The sequence below is a fragment of the Seriola dumerili genome, unplaced genomic scaffold (genome assembly GCF_002260705.1).
Source record: "Seriola dumerili isolate Sdu_G_001 unplaced genomic scaffold, Sdu_1.0 BDQW01000003.1, whole genome shotgun sequence".
Classification (NCBI taxonomy): Eukaryota; Metazoa; Chordata; class Actinopteri; order Carangiformes; family Carangidae; genus Seriola; species Seriola dumerili.
This window is the reverse complement of record NW_019174258.1, coordinates 16,345,491-16,367,780: the sequence shown is the minus strand read 5'-3', so window position 1 is coordinate 16,367,780 and position 22,290 is coordinate 16,345,491. Positions and strand designations below refer to the sequence as shown.

Below are 22,290 nucleotides of genomic sequence, written 5' to 3'. Positions count from 1 at the left end.
CCATTAACTTCTGACACTGCTGTCAGCAGGAAGAGCTACGACCGAGTATTATGACCCATGATATTATATTTGAGAATACATCATAATATTATGACTTTATTCTCGAAATTTCTGATTTCTTTTTTTTCCTCAATGTGGCCCTAATACTCTGTTGTAAAGAACAAAGTCACATCAGTGCACATCTAAACAATTCATAGATGCATTTTAAGCTATTACCCCAAAAATAAAAAAAACATATATTCAATAGATATGAAATATTTTGAAGTACAAGCTCGCAATGTGTTTAAGCACATACTCAAGGTTTCTATCAGATGAGGGTTAATAAGGTCAAAGGTAATTTTCTAGGGACCATATCCATAGCACATGTCATGGCAGTTTGGTCAGCGGTTGTCAAGAACTTGCTATGGACAACAGCATGTCTCTTACTTCAATAAAGTGCAGTTGTTTGAAAAATATTGTTCCTGTACCCATATCTGTTCAGATATTAAAATGAATTATTCAGGGTAATGTGTTCGTTCACATATCAGTATGATTGTATGATATTTTATCAAAGGCATTATATCAGTGTTTTGATGAACTTCAGTAAAAGGCCGTGACGGGCTCCATTTATCAGACTGTGACTAACATCAAACTGTCTTTTGTGTGATCTAAGTGCACAGTAATTTCCTCATATTTACTGGCATTGAAACAGAGATGAAAAGAGAAGGGCCTGTGAAGGGCCGAAGAAACAGCTGATCTCCAGAGCCGCCAGAGAAAAGCTACTGAGGTCTTAACAACAGACAGTTCAGAATGAGCCTCAAAGTCTGGATTTGTTGTTCAATTTTTAAAACTGTCAATATTTCTTTATGGAGGTGGTGACAGTGAAACTTAATTAATAATAATCCATAATCATTTCGTAGCTGGGACTTCTTGTGAATTCAATCAGAGCAATTCAAAGAACCTTACAGAGGAACAGCAGTAATAAGACATTAGAAACACATTAAGATTGCCTAGGGGTTCAGAAAAACTGCTATGAGGATCCCTGAGCATCTTTGTTTCCTTGATCACATGTTAAGAGTAGTTTGGGTTGGGGTTTATATTGAGGTTGAGTTTGTGCAGGATGTAGAATAAAAAAAAAAGGGAAGCAGCTTGACTTGACGTGCTACAACCTGCACAATCAGTCTCCATCATCAGTAAAACAGGACTGATCCTTTCCAGATGGAAAAGGAATTCTCAGCATCTCACAAATATGAAGCTGAAGAGAACTTCACATGCAAACGCACAACCGTGATCAAGCAGATGCAGATAGAGGAAAGAGGGCTAATGACCATGGTAAACACGTAACAGACCAGATTACATCATCGACAATTTGTCCAAAGAACACAGGAAACAAACACGGTCTTTTCACTCAAGATATTTTCTACCTACATGACTCTGCATGCTAGGCATTAAAAGGTTTTTCTCCTTTATATGTTTAAGTATGTCAAAGTAAATCTAGCAACAAGTTGGCAACACTGCCTATAAACACGCTCTGATGACGTAAATACTGGATGTCCCAGTTTATTTTGAAAAAGAAATGGTCAAGTGGGGAAATTTCAACACTCAGCAGGTCGACCAATATGCAACTGGTGGAATGGTATCACACGTCATTCAGCTCCCTAATGGTGTAACTTAATCACTCAGTCAGCGACGTTCATGTTTGTGTTATCTGTTTAAGTGGAAGGAGTAAGAGAGGACGTACAGCAGAATTTATGTGATGATGCTCTCTGAAGCTCCCACTGGCACAGTTCTACGAGGCTTTGGAAAAGTCCAGATTTCACAATGCCAAAATGATACTCAGTTTATTTGGCTCTACATACATATGTGAGAAAACATTTACTTTTATAAAACCAAACAAGAGCAGACTGAGGTCCAAAACAACTGAGTCACTTCCATCATGTACTTCCAATTTCCACTTTAAGATTTAAACCTGACGTGAGAGCAACTCCTCAGTCCAAAGCCCAGCATCACTAGTAGGAGTGATATCTTTAGGTGAGTTGACTTTAAAGGATCTATTTGTAAGTTTTGCTATTGCTACATAGCCAGCGTTAGCATTAACAGAAGTTTACGTACCAGTCTAGAAGAAATGTGGTGGCTCTAGAGGTGGAAAGCAACCTTCTTGTTTTGCTTCTATTTCTATCACCTTTACTGGAGTTAGCATGCTAACCAGCTAGCTCCTGTCCGACCAGTCCGTCTTTTCACTTTCCAATTCCAAGTCACTGTAGCGTCCAGGCTACTCTGAAAAAGTAGCACTGCTCAGAGGACGTATTGTAACCTCATCTTGTAAATGCAGGTCTTGGCAAGACTGTTATATAAACAGCTGTTAATGCTAACGTTGGCTATGTGGCAATAGCAAAACATCCAAATAAATTCATTCAAGAAGTAATTGTGAGATGTGATGGATTCATAGAGACATACATGTATGAGCCAAAGTATTCAGAAGAGGAAATACAATGGAAACGTGCGGAGAGGGAAGACTGAGGGTGACAGCTGACACTAACTTTACCCTATCAACTGATAGAGACATTGATCACCCCTAACAGATTGGTGGTGCAAACTGAGGTCGGTGCTCAGCAATGAATGGGACGTGCCGGGCTCAGTCTCACCTCTCTGTCTGTCCATCAGTGCAACAGTGTGGCTCACTGACGTTGGTTTAATAGTTTTTGGACGACAATGGTGCTCTATGGTTCAGAGGAATAAGCTAAATCAGGTCTTGGATGCACAGCCAGTACTTGTTTATAAAACCTTTCATGGGATTTGTTGACAATAAATACATCTACAAAATCACCAGCCTTAGCCTTACAGATAGAAACAGGGATGTCTGTAAAAATAAATAGTTCTACCACCTTAATTTTTCTTTCTTTTCTTTTTTTTTCTGGCCTGTACATGCAACCGACCTCTATTTGTTCGTGCTGACCACTCTGCCATCATTTGAATACCATATTTTTATGATAATTAACAGCAAACCCAGTGAAATAAGATCCAAATAAAGTTTATTTTCTGTTTTACTTATTTTGCTCGCACACCTTCGCTTGTGTGCTTGATCCAGCTCTCATGGGAACATTGAAACGGATCATCTCTTCTGCTCGTGCAGAGTGTGAGCAGTTCTGCAGTAAATTATGGCGAGCAGGACAGGACTTCAGATGACACAACACTGCTATATAACCTAAGATTCCCTCCTCTGCATGGCTTCACACCCCAACGGGAGCATTTAAGAGTGTTTCGCCTAATTTTGCTGACTTGCTGTTTTGGTAATTTATGAGATTGATGTAGTGATGTGACATATGATCAGGAGTCTGCACAGGATGTTTTATTTTGAAAATTGCTCCATGCCGTTCCTGTGTCTGACTTCCTGCCAGGGTGGATCAGATCTGTGCAACTTGATGTGGCCTACGTCTAAAATAGGCTAAGGGTGTATTTGTGACACATATGAAATGTGCTGCGGTGCGTGTGGTAGAATCAAAGGTATCATCTAAAGTGGCTGCCATTAGCGCTGGTCTGCCCATGTGTTTTTATTTTACTGTACATTACTGACAGCAATGTTGTTTTTACACAAGGGAATGAACAACCCTTCAACTCAGAGTGGAGATAACATTCTTGGCTTTAGAGGTGTTGGTAGGCATATCCTAACCTTTGGACAGAGTCAGGCTGTTTCCCCCTGAAAGAGTTGCTAAGCCACGAAATAATGTCATCAAAGCGTTTTCCCCTGAACTGAGAACATGGCCTGCTTGAGAACATTATAAACAAATATTAAATACTAAAATACTAGCTAAGGGAATGCACAGACCACCACACCATTCATGCCCTCAAAAGACTCCAAAACAGTAAGTCACTTATTATTTCCAGAGCGAATTACAGACAGCAACAACTGGTATGCAGGAAACAATCACTTGTTCCACTTCTTGCTCATTTATGTTGTTCAGTCCTTCCATACCAGGACACTGGAAAAACACACAGTGCCTGAACAGGCACAACAAAGTTCAGAAAGTGAGCAGCAGCAGAAGAAGCAGAGAGCCTCCAGAACATACTGCTTTGGTTCCACTGAATGAAACTTAACTCTGAGAAGTGCTGGGACTTCAAAGGCTTCATCAAGGGCTTGTGTATGGGTGCATGCTCATGAGTGTATTTTCATCTCTCACAGCTCTACATGGAGATTACTGTGTTATGTGGATTTCACGGCCCTGCTTGGTGCTCAGTGAGGTTCAGAGGGGCCTCTGGGGTCAGATGGACAGACTGACAGACAAATACAAACACAGACGCTCCACTGAGATACTGTGGAGACTCCAGAGCAGCATGGAGAGGAAGAGATTAACAAGACAGTGTTGCCCTCTAGTGAGCACAATGAGCATGTCTCACAATTTCACATTTTACATGCCTCAGTGCCTGGTGCATCTAGAATTATCATGTAACATGGAAGATATGGAGAAGGAGAGAGAGTCACATGATAACAAGACTGTATCTTCAATTTTCCAAAATGCAGCTTATTAACATCCTTTCTTAGAGCAGGTCATTTATTTTACATTTTTAAAATCACCTACATTTTTTTTTTTAGCAAAGCTGCTAAATCAGAAACAAACATTGGCTTTTTATTTTACTTTTAACAAAGCAAGCTGCACTTAATTGTACAATTTGCCAGATTAAACACATTTGCAAGGACATACACCACTCTGATTTACCACCATGAACCTGACATCAAACTGTCTCCGAACTGAACAGAAAGTTTAACCGAGAGCAGAGAGGTGGACACATGATATTTTCATGGACTTTAATAAGACTGCTTCCTGTCTCATCAGCGAGAAGAGACGTTCCTGTTCACCAGAAATACAAATACACAGCTTGACTGAACATGAAGGACTGTGTGGAGGGAGAGGAGTGGGGAGGATGAGTTGCCATGCTTCAGAGTAAACTGGTGGGGAGGAAAGAACATGGCCAGTGGGCCTGAGTTTGAGATCTAAAGCTACAGAAGCTACAACTGGTTTCACATGTGGGGCCTGTCCTGACTAATGCTTGTCTGTATATTAAGAATTACCATTTTTTTCTCAGTTACATTTGATTTCAGTATAAGAATCTTGACATACACTGGTTAAACTGAGACATGAGCGTAACGGTTTTATTTGTCTCATGAGGCCTCTGGTTGGTTGGAGGCCCAACTCCAACAGGCCTGTCATCACCATACAAAAGACACAAAATGCTCTGCTGCACTTAAAACTCCAGTGCAGGTATAAGAAACATACATAACTGATAACGTTGCGGCATGAAATGACACTGCAGTGCATGAGCAGATAAGACAGAGCAGCAGCGAGTTATTCACACCATCAGGGGGAAAGAGAGAAATCTCCACAATCTGTTGTATTGTCATTTATTCCCATTCATGCTGCTCAGAGGACTCAGCAGCTCTTCTGGCAGCAGCGTCTCTCCCTCTCCTCTCAAGTAGGTGTGTGAGTGAGTTACTATGGTCGCACACATGGTTACTATGGATGCTCTGTGTCTCGCTTGGAGACTCTCTTATGATTCACAATACCAAGTTTTTAGGTTAGGTTGGGTTGAATGTAATTGTACCTAATCACTAATTATGTCAACACACTCTAATCTCTCTCAAATCAATCTGTTAAATCTCACTTCAAACAAGAGGAAGCCTCAGAGCCACTCCTTCATGAAGAAATATAATTACATATGTTAAATCAGCTTTCTGTGCACACAGGACAGAGTCTGAACTTCAGAGCACAGTTTGTCTGCATTAAAATAGTTTTTGATTTGAGATAATGTCGGTTAAATGATCTGCTGTGGAAGTTACGATTATTCATTCCTGTATAACATTACAACTACAGCAGCTAGTGGAGCTATGAGAACAGCTGCCACTCCAAAAAAATAAACAGGTGGCATTGAATGGTTGTTCCATTAATCCAGAGTGTTTGTACTTTGTTACAGTTGTTAGACTTTGAAAATGACCATGAGTGTTGAGAATAACAACCATCAGGTTTAACATTGTTTAACCAGGTTTCATTATCCAGATCATACTGTGATGTGAGGCGGTTTCATTTATATTAATTGTTTGTCCTTGTTTGACCTTAAGGACGATATAGTAGCCTGCAACCTACTACCATTTTAGATACATAACGTTTTTATGAATATAATTTCAAATATGAAACAGCTACTCTTTTAATAATCACTTCCTGTCCCGATCTACCGCTTATAAACTGTTGTTGATGCATCATTGCTTTTCTTATCGATATCTAGACTTGTGCAGGTGACTGTTTCTTGACATAATCCAACAGTTTAGGTGGTGTAAAAATGCAGGAAATTTGTTGGCCAGAAAAAAGTATTGTAACCTGTACTAGTCTAGATTAGTAACTAGTAATATTTTTATTATAAAATATTATTAAAATATAATATTTTAAAACATAACCAGGTGCACTGTACTGGAGGAACGGTACTAACCATGCACATACCTTTACTGATGGTGCACCACTGTAAACTACTAGAAACACTGTAGAAACAGGAAAGAACAGTAACACCAGTAACCATGTACCAAGTAAAACCTGTGACGATGTCAAACACAATTTAACTTAAACTTAAATCCATTATTCTGTCCAAGTCGTTAACCCAACCCGATTATTTGCGGCAGTGTGGGGGGGGGGAGCTCGAAACATCCAGGCCTCTGGGCCTACAGTAATGTGAAGACTCCCCTGACATCATCATATCACACTTGTATTTGATGTTAACAAGCTTTTTAAGTCTCTAACATCAGAATTTGACATTCAGTCAAATCCATATTAAATTTTCAAAAGTTGATTTCTGAATTAGCTAAAATCTTATGTGTATTTACTAAGCTATGTTGCCATGGTGAACTAGACATTTTCTCGCCCCTCTCTTGTGGTATCTGACTGCTTCAATCTGAGACACAAAAATACAATTCTAAAATTCATTTCAATTAATTGACATGAGACTTGGCCAGTGAAGCATAAGCACCACTGTTCCCCGTGTCCAATGCAACTATATGGGCCAGCTGTTTTCAAAGTCAGACACTGTGGGTGTGGGTTCACAAATGTTCAATACAGGGCAAGTCCGTGTGTATGAATGAAGGACTAGAGGAGAGTCAGTGTTCTGATCAGGCAGATAACATTGACAGTGCGACATGAAAGAGGAAGAAAGAAATGAAAGTTCCAACTGTTCTCTGTCTTCAGCACCTCCGTAAGACACTTTCAAAAAAGACTTAACATTACCACCTTCATGAAGGTGGTAATGTTACAGACTGAAGGCTCCTGTGTGATTTAATCAGCTGCCTGTGGATCATGTTTCACTAAACGCATCAGAGAGGGAAATATTTTGACTCATCAAGCATTAAATACAAGGTGGAGGGTCACTTCACAGCAGTGTGAATGAACATTTGTTCAAATGGGTGCTGACACCAAAAACTGCTTTAAAACTCTGCCAGCGAGGGTAACCCTACACAGTGCATCATGGGAAAACTAGTCTGCTCTGCTTTTGCAACTCATTTCAACTTCAACAGCTTCAACCACAAAAGAGTTGAGCTGCCACCATGAAATGAATGACAATATGTGGCTACAACTGAATCACAGATTATGGTTAAGTGATAAGAGTTACACATTTTACTTAACACCAATTAAATTAGAATTTGCTGTCTGTAGTTTTGACAGTAGCAGATCCTTTTCACAGCAGACATTTTAGTATGTCCAAGCAGGAAAAGTACAGATGAAACATTAACGTTAAATACGACTGCATTCCTTTGAAGTGAACTAGTTCCAGGGTCCTGGCACATTAGCATACTTTACACTGAGACATTTGATGGAACCGAGCCATCATTAATAATAGCTGTTTCAGCCTGTGGTTTTCCTGGTGTGACTTCTAAAAATGTCTGACCTGAAAAAGGTCTATAGAGGGCTGCAGTGAGGAAGGTAGCATCAGTATTACTCTGGTTCCCTTGACAAAAAGCCAATGAAATTTTTTTTCCACTGACTTTTGGATTACTGCAGAAAATAAGCTCTGTGATGAACAAAACCTTGTGATACTTGCACGTTTTTTACAGCACAATTATCTTCACGAATGAACACCTCTTAATGATGTTTGAAGCTTAAATACGATCAGCTGAAGTAAAAAGCTAATGTTAGGCTATAAACCAACTACACCACGGTCACATGGCTTCCACGTCACCACCACTAAAGTTCAACTTGTACTTTGACTCAGCTCTGACCTCTTCTAGAAAAGCTTTTCCTCTTACGGTTAGAGACGGTTTGTATAAACATAACGAGGCTGTAAAGGTGGACTGGTGAGTAGATCGGTTTTCATGTTCAACGTGATGATGTTTAACATCCCTGACAACCTCTGTAGTCTTATTTAGACACTTGTTAGCAACCAATCTTTTTGAATAGACCTAAAAGCTTCAAGAAATCAGGGCTCTGGTATTTACTGACGTATTTATGTAGTAGAATAAAAGGTGAAAATGTCTTGAGCTTGTGTTAACCAAAGACGAGCAGACTGCTGAACAATCACCTGAACCTGGCATAGACATACAATAGGCAACTCCCTGTATATATGTACTGTATATGGTAACACCAGACAGACAAAGGAAAGGCTTTGGTATTTTCTGTTTAAAAAGTGAGTACATTTGCGGTGTAAATGGTCCTTTTGTAAACAAATCACTATCAGAAGCCAATAAAAAGTAAAGTGTTCAGCTGAAAGAGAAGGCAGCTCTTTCTCTACCTGTCATGGAGTTTTCTGAGGTACTGAGCTGTTCCCTCAGCTTGTCCACATCGTCGGGGTGGACCTGTTCATACAGAGTGCTGCCAAACCACTCTGACTGGGGATGGTTCAGCACCGGCGTCACCGAGTCCGACACGTAGATCACCCGGCCTGTTTCCGCAGCAACCACAAACAGGAAGCCGTCGGCCGCCTCCAGAATCAGATGTTTCAGTTCCTACAGGGAGCAGAAAGGCACATAGGGTACATCAGGACACGGCCCTGGGAGGTGGTCTCTGTTATAATCAATTGAAGCCAACTCAGATTTATATACAGTCTATGTTTGTATTATATTCATCAATTAAGTCATTTTCAACAAAATACAAAATATTGTTTTGCTTCACTTCATGTGTTTAAAGGGCTATATCTACCACACAGTTGTTTCTATACCGGTGCAATCCTTCTTTAATTTAGTATCCATCATTTTAGAAATGTGTTTTGATTTTGTTATTATTCGTAAGTATTTTTATTAAATGTCCTCTATGACAAAGCTCTGGGCTTGTGACAGTACAGTACCTGCTCAGTGAGGAAGGAGGGCTTATAGGCCCCGTCAGTGGACGTGTTGCCGGTGCCCCTCATGGATTTCATATGGGACACAGCCATACGCAGGATGGTCAGCTTATCAGGTTTCCGGGCGAGGGCGCTGCAGGTGGGGACCATGTCTGAAAGCTCAGTGATGTACTGGGTCATTTTGTTGCGCCGGCGTCGCTCAATCTCACTGTGGTTCTCTCTGCAACAGAGAGCAGGGCAATCAGACACCTGTCAAGGGTTCAGACTGGAAACCACTAACCAGCTTTGTCTGAACAAGCGATCAACAGCTATGATGCATCTCATTATCATTTCTCTCCAATACTATAATGACCATAATTCATAGTAGGTTTTTGTCAGTGTCCCTAAACTGCAACCTGTGATGTGTTTTAGTCTAAACTGAAAAGGGAGGATTTCACCATTACATCTCATTCTTTACAAGGGACAGTACATTGTCTGAAATCTTTAATCATCAACATTGGAAAAACAAGTGAATAAAATTACATGTCAGATAAATGGAAATACATCAAAAGCAGAAAATGTGTTTCTCCTCAAATATTAAAATTATCAAGGAGAAATATCCAAACAACACTCTCCTAGTTGTGAGCAGCTCCATCAGGCAGGATGCAGCAGGTTCAGCTGCAGGTTTCACAGCTGTCGTTTTCTGTGTCAACACAGATTTCTCCTGTGCTGTGCTCAATTCCCCTGACACATCATACCACAACAACATCATCGAGTGTGTTTAGCTGACTCAAACAACCTCACTCCACCTATTTTGGGAAGTGGGCCATTCCTAAAGGACTGCCATGTAATTGGTTGGAAATAGCTGCATTTCTGTGATGTAATAGGTTGTTAGTACATTGTCATTTGTACACCTGTTGACTAAACTACTCCGTCATCACAGGTTTCTTTGGTTTGAGAGGAACTTTCATATTGATCATAAACACTTACTGGCAAATAAGTTATTTCTAACAAACCTATATATATTTTTTTTGGAATCACTGTAGTGGAAAATGTGTACTTTGTGTGATTGTATTTGAAACTTATCTTCTTATTGTAACGGGACAATTTAATCCTTTATGCCTGCTGAACTGTCCTTGAATGAGGTGAAGGAGTAGTTCTCGTTCTGCATTCTTTCCCCACATATCAGGTTTTGACACCTGAGAACTTACAGCTACCTGCTTGTACACCCTGAAACCACCAGCTGCCAGCGAGGGGAGGATACTCCCACATCTTTCTTTGCTGTAGTATAAGAGACTGGATTATTCTTTTTTTTTGAGTCTCTCACTTTGTCCTGAGCCCAATTGCAAATGCTATGTTGAATAAAAACCACAAAGACAAGCATGAGTCTTTATCTTTCTTTGAGATTTCCACAACAATCACTTGTCAGTATTTCTCTTTGTATGGATCAGAACAGGTGTGACGTGTGCAGGTTGTACAGCCTGTTGGTCCCTGAGTCAATGGAAAATCCTCTGTGGCCCCAGCTGGCAAGGCCTACCTGGCGTATCTCTCCTTATCTCCACCAGGAATCTGATCATCATCATACCTGCAGAAAAGAGAGGACACAGCATGTGAAGCCATGTACACATATATACAGATGAAAAGCATCACAGAACAGCTTCAACCTCCACATTCTTCACACGCAATGCTTGTCACATATTCATGAATGCATGACAGTCGATGGTTCAAAGTGTGATGGTAACAAAATGAGCAAAACGGTACAAAACAGGCTGGTGTCAATGATAAAGTGCTCTGTTCTACTCTGGGTGAAGACTTGATTCACAACGACGCTTTTCTTACACTCTTGGTTTTATTTTCAGAGTGTTGGTCTTCATATATATTCATATATATTATATGAACTCACAAACTTAAATGACATCTCCGGACCAGGTGACTTCCCTACACTCAGCTTTACAATGGTAAAGTGAGTGAGGCAACAACAAACACTCAGGTAAATCCCTATTTCCCACTGAAACAGACAATTACAACATAATGGACATTTGTTGACCCAGGTAGATATGTTGGTTTATATACCTGAGTTAAAAAAATCAGGTTTGTGTACAACCTGTCTGATTGTCTGACTGTGGACGCAAAAAGAAATTTGAATATCATGAGCACCTGAATACCTGTAACTGTAAAACCTAACCTTTACTGAATATGTTATGTTGCAATTTCAAATTGAAATGTTTTATTTTGAAAACTGATTTTATTTTAAATTTCAATCAATTCATTTGCCTTCACAAATTCAGGTAGAAAATTCAAGTGCCAAATGAACCTAAAACTATTAAGTTGCTCAAACTCAATCAAAAATCTGAAAAAAAAAAAGCTTGCTAAAATTGGACTGCTTCGATTCAGACACCCAAACAACTGTGACAGGACTGAACTATGACTGCAGGAGTCCAGATGTCCAAGTTAGAATTATGTGTCTTTTGGTGTCTGGATTTAATCAAAATCCAATCAGACTTTGAGCAGTTAAAGTTTTTTTTTAAATATTGGACACTAAAATGTTCTGGAGTTTTCACACTGTTACTGTACAGAAGAGTTCTGTTGTGTCTGAACTTGTGCGTCTCAGATGTCTTCATACCTTTCTGATGTTACATCCCTTAAAATGCACCACAGCCCCTTCCCCTAAAAACCCCTAAAATACTGTGGACTGTGTGAATTCTTCCTTCTTTTCCAATTCAGTCTCCATGCAGCTGTGTGTCACTGTATATCACATACTGAGCAGCAGGGTGAACTAACGCCCCTGGCTATTGGAGACAGCAGTGAATGATCTATTTTAAGGGGATATGATATGTACAAAGTGTATGTACAGTGTAAACACAAAGTTTCCCTGTAGCCAGATAAATAATACATGTAATGCTGCTGTCCATTATTAAGAGTGCAGTTCCTCCTGTGTTCAGCAGAGAGCAGCTCCTCCTCCAAACCAGTCACCACTCAAATGAGCAGAAACAAATCCACTGCCATGTTGTCAGCTCAGAAATAAAGCACTTACTGTACATCCTACATACGCACACACTCCACAATACGAGAAGGAAGAAAAAGGAAAAACAAGTTGAGATAAATTAAAAGTGAGAGGACAGTTGCGATGTAGTGACAGAGACAGACTCGAGTCTCTCTTTCAAAAACGAAACATAACAAAACATTGAATTGGTGATGGAGGGAAATGTTACAAACATAGGGTATCTGCAGGGTTCTCAAAGACAAATTTGTTAAGACCTTTATAATGCAAGATGAAACTAATCTAAGACCAATTCAAAACCAAGGAAAACTGATGCTCCTGTTTGATCGAACCATGCACACTAGTATTTACCCACTTTTGAATACAAATAGTGCAATAAAAATTGGATCCAACAATTTTCATTTAAACACAAATTTTTCGTACCCGCGGATACCCTGAAACAGGAACTGTGTGATCTTTGTGAACTAGTTCTAGACATTTCACAGGGGGTCAGTGCTACCGGCTTTCATTGTTCTCACCTTGAAAATTTGCTAGGTCCCTCTCCGTCTTCATCATCAAAGTCCATTCTGAGAAACAACCACAGAAAACACAGTTACTACTTCTATTAGACTGAGAGCTGACAGTGCTCTCTCACGACTACAGCTCCTGTGTGTTCTGGTAAAACATGTATATTTTACTGTATGTATATTCACAGAGATAGCGGCACACATCAGTTTGGAGCAGTGAAGTCTTTCCTCATTTGGTTCTGCTGCTGCAAAGTGACAAAGTTATGTTTGCTGACAAATAAACCAACAGACCAAACAACGGACCGCAGGCACAGGTGATGAGCCATGTCATTGTCCTACCACTGAAATCACATCACTGTGAAACAAGGTTTGAAATCAACCGAGTGTGGCCAGAGTACAGATGAAAACAGAACAGCAATTCAGGAGCAGGCATGCATTACACTGAACAGTATTGTATTGTATTGTATTATTTGGCTTTGGAGCATTTTGAGATCATCAAACTTTGCTTAGCAGAACAGTGTCAACGCTGTACAAAGAACATGGCAGTATAACAGTGTTGGGGGGTTGCTGAACTGTACAAATGTTCAGACTAATAACGGAACTGCAAGCCTGACTGTAATGGAAACAGAAGAGTGATGGAGATGGAAGAGAGAGCATACTTAGTGTGTTATCAGGCCATCCAGGCTTTCTGCCCCAAATACATGACTTGATGTATGTTTTCTTAGAAATACACATCAGGTTGCATTATTATTATGAAGCCACTTGTTGAGAGGTTTATGGAACCCAAGGTTTCCATAACTCCTCCTCATTTGAAATATTCTTAAGAGTTAAAGTATTCTTAAGAGCTCTTCAAAATAAAGAGCAAGAATACAATGTAACAGGGGCTCCTGTGGAAAGGTACCTGCTTTCAATAGTTCTGCCACATATCACAGCAGTGACATCACCACTGCTCCAGCTAAAACAACTGAACTACGATGACTGCATCACATGCACGGACAGAGCAGACTCCAGAGCAGAGCCGTCTCTCACATCACCAATGTGTCTGAATAAGTCAAATGTTGCAGTGGAAACTTTTTTAGACTTCTAGAGGTTATTTGGTATTATCTTCAGCCTCAGTCGGGCTTTGGATGGAGATACATTAAATATAAGGTCTCATCCTGCACTCAGCTGATACTTTCCCTGTCTGCAGCCTTTTGTCATGCACATGTAAACAAGTAAAAATCTGATTAGAAACCCAGTTACATGTATGTTGTATATGAGAGAGAAATCTAGCTGGGAAAATTAGGACTCCTTACTCCCCTAAATCAGCTGAGTGAAGAACAGAGACTATACATACAGTAAGGCCATGTAAAAACACTGCACGATGTTAACAATGCTTGCAAGTTCAAGCCTTGCTGGATTTTGCTCATCACTGCGCCCATCACCAAATGATTTCACAACATGAACAAATCCAAGAAACCAAGCCAGCCTGAGTGAATGTTATGCAGAGAGCTCAGGCAGAACACCCTGTCTGCATCAACTCTGTCCACACATACGGAGACATGTACATATACACACTCAGCTGAATAAATAAATCAACAATGGAATAGACATGAGCAGTCCCTGTTGCCTCCCTGTGCCAGGTTTATTTGCCATGCTGCCTACATGCAGGTCTGTATTATTTATTCATGTTTATGTAGGCCTATTGCCTGTGCATGGGTTAAGTGCATTGCTTTGGCCCCTGGTTTACAAGGTACTTAGCTCATGTACAGCACCCCCCATACACACAAACACACATACCAAGTCTAAAGCAGCCCCATGTTTTTCCACCGCATTCCTTTATTGTTCTTTCCACACAAATGCAGAATTGAAATTGATTTTTTAAGCTCTGCTTCCAAACTGAAACACCAACACAAAAGTAAAAGGGTTGCATCACTTAGTTTACTTTCTTTTTCCACCGGCGAGCAGAGGAAAAGTGCATTAACACCACTTCTTCATAAGATGAGCAGCTGAAAACATCCCCACTGATTTTATCATCTTAAAAGACATAGATCGGTGGGCTCTGCTCCTGTTGCTTGTTCTTTGTCCTTTACAGTTGTAAAGTAAATATCTTTGAGTTTGTCCTGTTGGCAGGACTGAAGATGTAACCTTGGACTCTGGAAAATTGTGACAGGGATTTATGTTTAATTGACCAAATTAATCAGTTAATCCAAAATAGTTAGATGATAAAATAATGAAAATAATCATTAGTTTCATTATTCCATATTAATCTATATGTTATGTGATTGTCCAAAACTTCATGTGGACTGGCAGGTATCGCATTCCACATGGTTGGGGTCTGACCTAAATCCCCAGCCACAGCCAAAAACCTGGCTGATGGACTTGATGCAGTTACTGAAACTTGAAAATTCAGGTGTGATTTAAAAGCCTCCACTAAAGATTTTATGCTGAAGTCCACAAAGAGACGAACAGAAATACACATCTTCAAACCTATATGCAAGCATTGAAAAAAGCAGTTAATACAAAAGGACTTTGTGCAGTGCAGTTTAAAGGTTCCTTTTAGCATATAGACCTGCAGAAAATAAATAACGTTTTTATTTACTGTTTTCTTTTCTAATGTCCATCATGACTTCTCATTTTTGTTCTAGCTCTGTATCAGCGTTTTAAATGTCACCTTTTGGTCTTTTAACAAAAACCAAAGAACAAAGATGTTACACTACAAAGACAAAGACTTTTCATTGTAAATCACTATCACAAGCATGCAATGGCCAAATCTGGGGTTCATCCTGCATACTAAATGCAGTTTTCTAGTCAAAATGTGCACTAACATGCCAAATATTAGGTTGAGTGATGTTGGAAAGACACATAACACTAAAAAGACAGTAAAAGATGTATGAAACTGTAAACTGATCTAAATAGATCTAATGGTATTGTCAGAATGTAGACATGATTCCGAGAAACGAACAACAGGAATCCAACAACGATCACTGACAGCAACAGCAGTCCCAAAGTGTCCGCAGCTGACCAGTGTAAGGACTGAATGATGGAGGTAAAAGGAAGGAGAGAGAGAGAGAGACAGAGAGAGAGAGAGAGACTGATTTCATATTGATTAACATTTAACGTCTGTAACACTTCTGTACAGGATTTCACCTGCACTAGACAGTTAATGCTAGACAATAAAAGGAAAGATGTCAAGAGACAGAAGAGCATCACATTAAACCATCACCACCTGTACACATACACATGGTATGAGACTAATATTTTCTAAATATTGCTCGGAGTGACTTTGTTTACGGGGACGAAATGCAACACTTTCATTGTGGTTAGCACTATTTTTTTTATGAGAAGAAACAAGCATGACTTAATTTAATGTATTAAACAAACAGACAGTTTCCATCATGAATGGGTTCTTCAGGTACAAAAAATACATGTATATAGAGTTTTAACTCCCAAACGATGCATGATGGGATGTCTGTAAATGTGTTAATTTTTTTCTTTAAAAATTGAACGATAGTAGTATTTAAAAACGACTAACTATAAGACCTCAGGTTAGAACAACTCATGTTTATAAGTTCAAAAGTCTGAAAATGAAAACCAGAATTTGAATTAATTTGAAATCAACAAAACTTAATATTTACATGAAGTTACTGGGAAGGATCAGTCATGTTTGATGTTTTACAGTGTACTTTTGTGGTGGTACCACCAATCTGATTACTGAATAAAAGAACACTGGCAGGTCGTTAATAACCTGAGCCAGGATGCCTGTGATCTGACATTAGTGTCTACAAAGCTCATAAAAGCTCATTTCCAAGAACCAGAATTTAGGACCTGATGATTTTGGAACATCCTGAACAGACAAAATATTTCAGTCGCGACAGGATGAAGCAAGAAAATACAACGTATACGAGCCCAATAACTGCCCGATCAGAGGAAGAACAGATGGTGAAGCTGAGAGCAGGTTGTTGTTCTCTCTTAACAAATACAGCTTCTGGGACATTTCACGCCACCTTCAATACAACCAGGTCACAATACACTCAATGTGAACCACCTTTGATTGGACCTATGACAAGTTTAGTAACAAATTCAATAAAAATAACCAATCACAACACAGCACACAAGCGGGAATATTTGTGTTTAGCTAAGTATGAAGCTCTCTCGGTGCTTCACACACATCAGGATGATATGAATGACTGACATTTTGTTCCCTGCAATGCTATAATAAGGCTGAAAGTAAAAACTGTGGATAAAGTGACAGGTAACCCGAAAACAAAACTGCATCAGCTTCTGGGGACTGTTGGGTGTTATTTTCAGAGCATGCTATGAAAAGTTTTTGAACCTTTGCTGTAGATAATACATGTGTGGTGGGTAGTTTCCACAGCAGGTCAGCAGTGATGATACTCACCCTCCTGATCTCCTCTTGCCCCCGCGGCCTGGCACGGTTCCTCCCATCCTCACCTGGCCAGCACCAACTGCTCCCGGCATCCCCACTGTCCCTGGCAACTCACTGCCCATCTCTGTAGGATACAACAATAACAGTAAACCAACACAGGGTTAGCAGTAGTATCTGTGTAGTATTTTTATAAATATAAACATTTTCTGTACAGTTTCACATTGTTTTGTTTTCGGTCTTCGTGCACACGGCTGCCTGTCACAGTTCAGATGCAGGTTTCAACCAGCAGTAACTCTCCAGGGCGTGCTTCACCTGACGAATATTGAAATAGATGTGAAGACATCAGCTCTGCTTACTTTACTCAGTGATGCTCTCTGTCAGCAAACAGTTACTGACACTGCTGTTGTTGTTTTGTATTACCTCATGCTGCTCTGGTTCACTCACAACTAGGGCTGCACAATTAATCCAAATATAATCAAGATCGCAATATGGCCGAGTGCAATATCCAAATCACAGGAGCTGCAAAGAAGGTAAAATGCGTCACATTGTTGTGCATTGTTAGCACCAGAAGCGTTGTGGTGCTACAGAGACACTATGGTCTACAAATCATACTCTCCAGACGTAAAGCAACATGTTTGTTTGATACCAACAAAAGTCACATCATCATCATTTTAAAAATTTCTGTGAAAATGAAATGCAGAAACGATCATTTGAACTGAAATTGTGACTCACACCACAATCACATCTGCCAAAATAATTGCAATATCATTCACAACACCTTAGAAATGTGTTCAAAAAGGCAGGTTTTACATCACCAGTGACAATCAATGACTATATTTAGAGATATCATGATTTACAGTTCTCACTTCTTCAATGAATGGTAAGTTAAATTTTCACATCTTGCACAGTGCAGTTTTGATGAGCTGGTGTTGTCACTCTTTTGCATTCATCTCCTGCCTGCCCACACTGTTGCACATGAACTGGTACGGCTGGATAATAAAACAACCTTGATAATTCAAAGTCACTCTAGAATACACCAAGAGGCTAATGTACTTGTCATGTTCAGGGCCAAAACGAGGGAAAAAAACCACACGAACCATGTTGGAAATGCAACAAAGATTGATGCGAGAAGGACAATGAAACTGTGGCATTAAGAGGTCACACAACATATGTGTTTTGTAAATGGTTTAGATTTCTACGGCCAAACAAACAGTAGAGTTAACAGCCTTTTCCACTATTAAATAGAGAAAGCCAGAGTCCATAGTTCTGAACTGAAATCACTAGTATGGGGTTAATTTTGTCTGTTAATAAAAACACTTAGAAATGTGGAACCACAACCCAGCCAAAATAAACTGTAATCCAAAATTACTATCATTATAAAATATGACTAAAAGATGAAATATGATGTGAAAAGAAGTGGGATTTACATCTAAAATCACAGTTTTTCTCTGCGTTCCTGAGTTTGTCTTTGTGCTTTTCAGTTTTTGTGAGTTTGCTATTTACGGTAATATGATATTAAAAAAAAAAATGTATTCAAAAATAAAACAAACCAAAAACTTACTGGATGGTGAGGCCACAGATCAAAATTGGACAAGAAAAACTAAGCATTGCAAAACAGGTAAACTGGAGAGCAAAGAAAGAGTCCCTTCAGGGCAGACCATGACAGCTATTGCAGGACAAGTTTGTAAAACAAGTGACAGAGAAATTGACTTGCCCACCAGACAAGTTAAAATTCATTAACAAACAAAAAACATACTGTGTGTCTTCATGTTACGTGCCACTCGCTCATGGCTCTACACACCATGAGGCTGCATATCTTGTGTATAATTAAGGTTGTGAGATAAATACGTAAAGATAACTTTGTTATAAATAAAGCTTTGTTGTTTGTGTGTGGAGTGAATGATCTTGTCGCTACTACAAAATCTTTACTCAACAGTGTCAACAGAACAGAAAGGCAACTGAATCCACCAAAGCGTGATACAGGCATCTAGAGAATATTACTAGTAGGCTTTACATCACCCACGTACACACTTATATCTCCCAGTTCCGTACTACTACAATACTGGGGTGCCGATTGGATATGTATTGCAATTTTTACTATTTGATTGTTAGATTTACTGCAATTTTTATTTACTTTTTAACACTAGACCATGGGAAAAAGTAGAATCATGCACTTCTAGAGACAATGTATATCATGAGTCATATTTCCAAAAACAATGTTACCACTCAGTTTTTCTGATTTTTATTTCAGTAGCACCATTGCTATAAACTAAAGTACTGTTGTAATTAAGTTAAATACACTACTGTTACAATAAAGTAAAGTACTGTTATTACAAAGTGAATCAAAGCAGAGACACTCGTGCTTTTATTCTGAAGTCCCAAGCTCGTCTTGGGCCCAATGAGTTGATGTAGTTGCTGTGAACATGAAGCTTCCGGTCAGCAGATGCTCACACAACAAGTTAGCAGTTAGCTGTTTACAGTTAGCAGAAAGTTAACCATTACCGTTCAGCGGCGCCATTAAACATGAGGATTTATTCACTGTGAAAGGGAAACCGGCGACCTTCGGCTGCTGTTTGAACAAAGAGCTCTCTCGTTCACATGCCTATGCTGTCAGGCTAACCAGTTCAACCAGCTAACGAGGCTCACCAATTAAAAAATCATAAGAACAAGAATACTTAAGTGAATCAATGTTTTCCCCCATCCTTAGTCACTGTAGTTTGCAGCCTGGACACCAAATTCTATCTGATGATGTTCAAGAAACACACACACACATTTTCTTGCACAGGCCTTTTTATCAGCTTTTACTCTGTAATGACGGCGGTAAAATATGTGCTCGCTGTTCCATTCAATCTAAAGCCACTATGCTGTGTGTCATTACGGCTGAGAGGAATTACACTGCTTCCATCTTCCTCTCATATTTCCCTCTCTTTCTCTCTCACTGCCACTGCATTATTTCTCCCCTCGCTCGTCCACAAATCCATTCTATTTGCCTTGCTGTTTTCCCCTCCATCTCTCCACTCTATTCACTCACTCACTCATTCAGCCAGATGCAATGGATAGGCCAAACAAACCCTACAGTATGCCCCAGTGCACCGCGTAACTTAGTTAATATTTGATACAGTATGCATTCCCGCCTTCGTCTTCGCTTCCAGAGAAACACACACTCACTCTGCGGTGCGGGGCTTTCTTTCTAAGAAGCACTGTTCCATCATTCATTCATGAAGTGGGTATGAGTAACACATGGCTCTAAACTAGCATAATTTGATGAAGAGACGGCTTCATCCAACAATAAGTGTGGTCATTCAGCCTGGCAGAAACAGCACACACACACTCTAAAAAATAAGTCAATTGAATGAGAGAGAGGTGCCTCTGGAGGGAAAGTCTACCTCATGTTCGAGGGGCAATACTGGCAACTAGGGCTGCACAATTAATCGAAACATAATTAAAATTGCAATATGGCCAAATGCACCATCCAAATCAGATGTTTTTTGATTACGGTACAGGTGCTACAGAGACGCATCAGCCTACAAATCATATTCTTCAGACATTAAGAAACATGTTTGTATGGTACAAGACCCAACAAAAATCATGCAGAAATGCAAAAAGACCATTCCAACTGAAATCACAATATCTGCCAAAATAATCGCAATATGATTTTTTTTGCGTATTCTGCAGCCCTACTGGCAACTTTTATGGAAAGCAGCTAAGTTTTGTCCAAATAAATCGCTAGATTTGTTACTAGGGGTCTGTAAAATCAGTGAATCCTGCAATACAGGCTCTAGGTTGGCAACACAGCCTGTAAACGCCCCCTGATGATGTAATAGAAACTGTTTGCACCAACTCCTTTTGAAAGAGCAACAGTCAGTGGTGTAACTTCATCACTCAGTCACTGACATTGACATAGTTCTGGCCCTGCTGTTGCATTCCAGCCAAAAAAAGTACAATTTCCAAATTCATCTCACGTGTCACTGTGTTACTTGTCCCGTGCAGGTGTCAAATAAGAAAAAAAGCACATCTGAATACTAAGTTCTTCTCTGTTTTTCCTGTAAAATGTTAAATATTTTGACATTTGGTTTAGCTGGGGATGTTGTTGCATTTCGTCCACCATCTATTCCCGCCGTTACTTCCTGTCACCTTTCTAATGTCATCTAAACAAGCTCCAAAAACACTAGTCAAATCTGATCTCAGATATCTGATTCTGTGCCGGTCACAAGTTACACTCATAAGCCACACGATGGTTCACGTTGTGCACAGAACAGCACAGACACAGCTACACACACACACACACACACACACACACACAACATGTCGTCAGCATGGAAGTTCTTCACTGGGAGTGACCCCGCTGAACATGTCCAATTTCAAGCAGCAGCCAAAGACAGTGCCACAGAGAGAGAGAGGGTGCCCACCACTTCACCTATTTATTTAATAGTTCATAGCCAATGTTTTATTAGGAATATACAATTGAATTGTCCATTAAAGAAAAGTTATAAAATGTTTGAGTAACTGTCGATTAGTAGTTCTTAGAAAATCACAATCAGCCAAAATCACAATCAGTCAAGGAAATTGCAATCAGTGTCATCTCTAACATTAAGAATTTTTCCAATTTGACCATGAATCATATAAAAGAGGGCACACCTCTATCTGACAGGTTCAGATACTCACAGCTTGCTGCCAGTACCAAAAAAGTTGCCTAGTGTCACTGTCACTCAGCAAAATGATGGTGAAGTGTTAGCATGGAGCACCAGAGCCAACAGTCTTCCACTGGTCTATAACTGGATAAGTCGACAATCCCTGTATTTCTTAAAATGCATGGCAAGTGTTTCAGCTTCCTTTTGTGCTGCATCTTAAAGACACGCAGCTACAGTTGATCACAAGCCTGGTTTTAACTTAGTCACATACATTATTCAGACAGCCAAAAGCTTAAAAGCCCTGAGGTCAAATGCATTAATAAGCCTGTTGGGAGACCAGGGGGGAACTGGTTTACTACTTTCTCCTTTTCAATCACTGCTCTCCCTCAGACAAGGTTATTTCTATTCTCTCTCTTCCCTGTCATTCTTTCCTCCTCTCTTCCCTCCAGATGTCTTTTCCCCAAACACCAGGTCTATCAAACAGCCTCAGGACGTTTACTTTTCAAAAAGGATAATTAA

At 39.8% G+C, this 22,290-nt stretch overlaps 1 protein-coding gene across 2 annotated transcripts in view; it reads right to left on the bottom strand.

Annotated features, from left to right (window-relative positions):
* Positions 1-22,290, bottom strand: part of arnt2 (aryl hydrocarbon receptor nuclear translocator 2) — a 73,017-nt gene that overhangs the window by 47,233 nt on the left and 3,494 nt on the right. Inside the window, exons 2-5 of one of the 2 annotated variants that reach the window (XM_022740185.1) lie at positions 17,153-17,264; positions 12,784-12,831; positions 9,292-9,493; positions 8,740-8,953 (exon numbers count right to left, since the gene is read on the bottom strand). In XM_022740185.1, the coding sequence (XP_022595906.1) occupies positions 8,740-8,953; positions 9,292-9,493; positions 12,784-12,831; positions 17,153-17,264 (576 nt within the window). Of the gene's footprint in view, positions 1-8,739; positions 8,954-9,291; positions 9,506-12,783; positions 12,832-17,152; positions 17,265-22,290 lie in introns of both variants that reach the window. The other variant, XM_022740179.1, reaches the window with a different exon arrangement.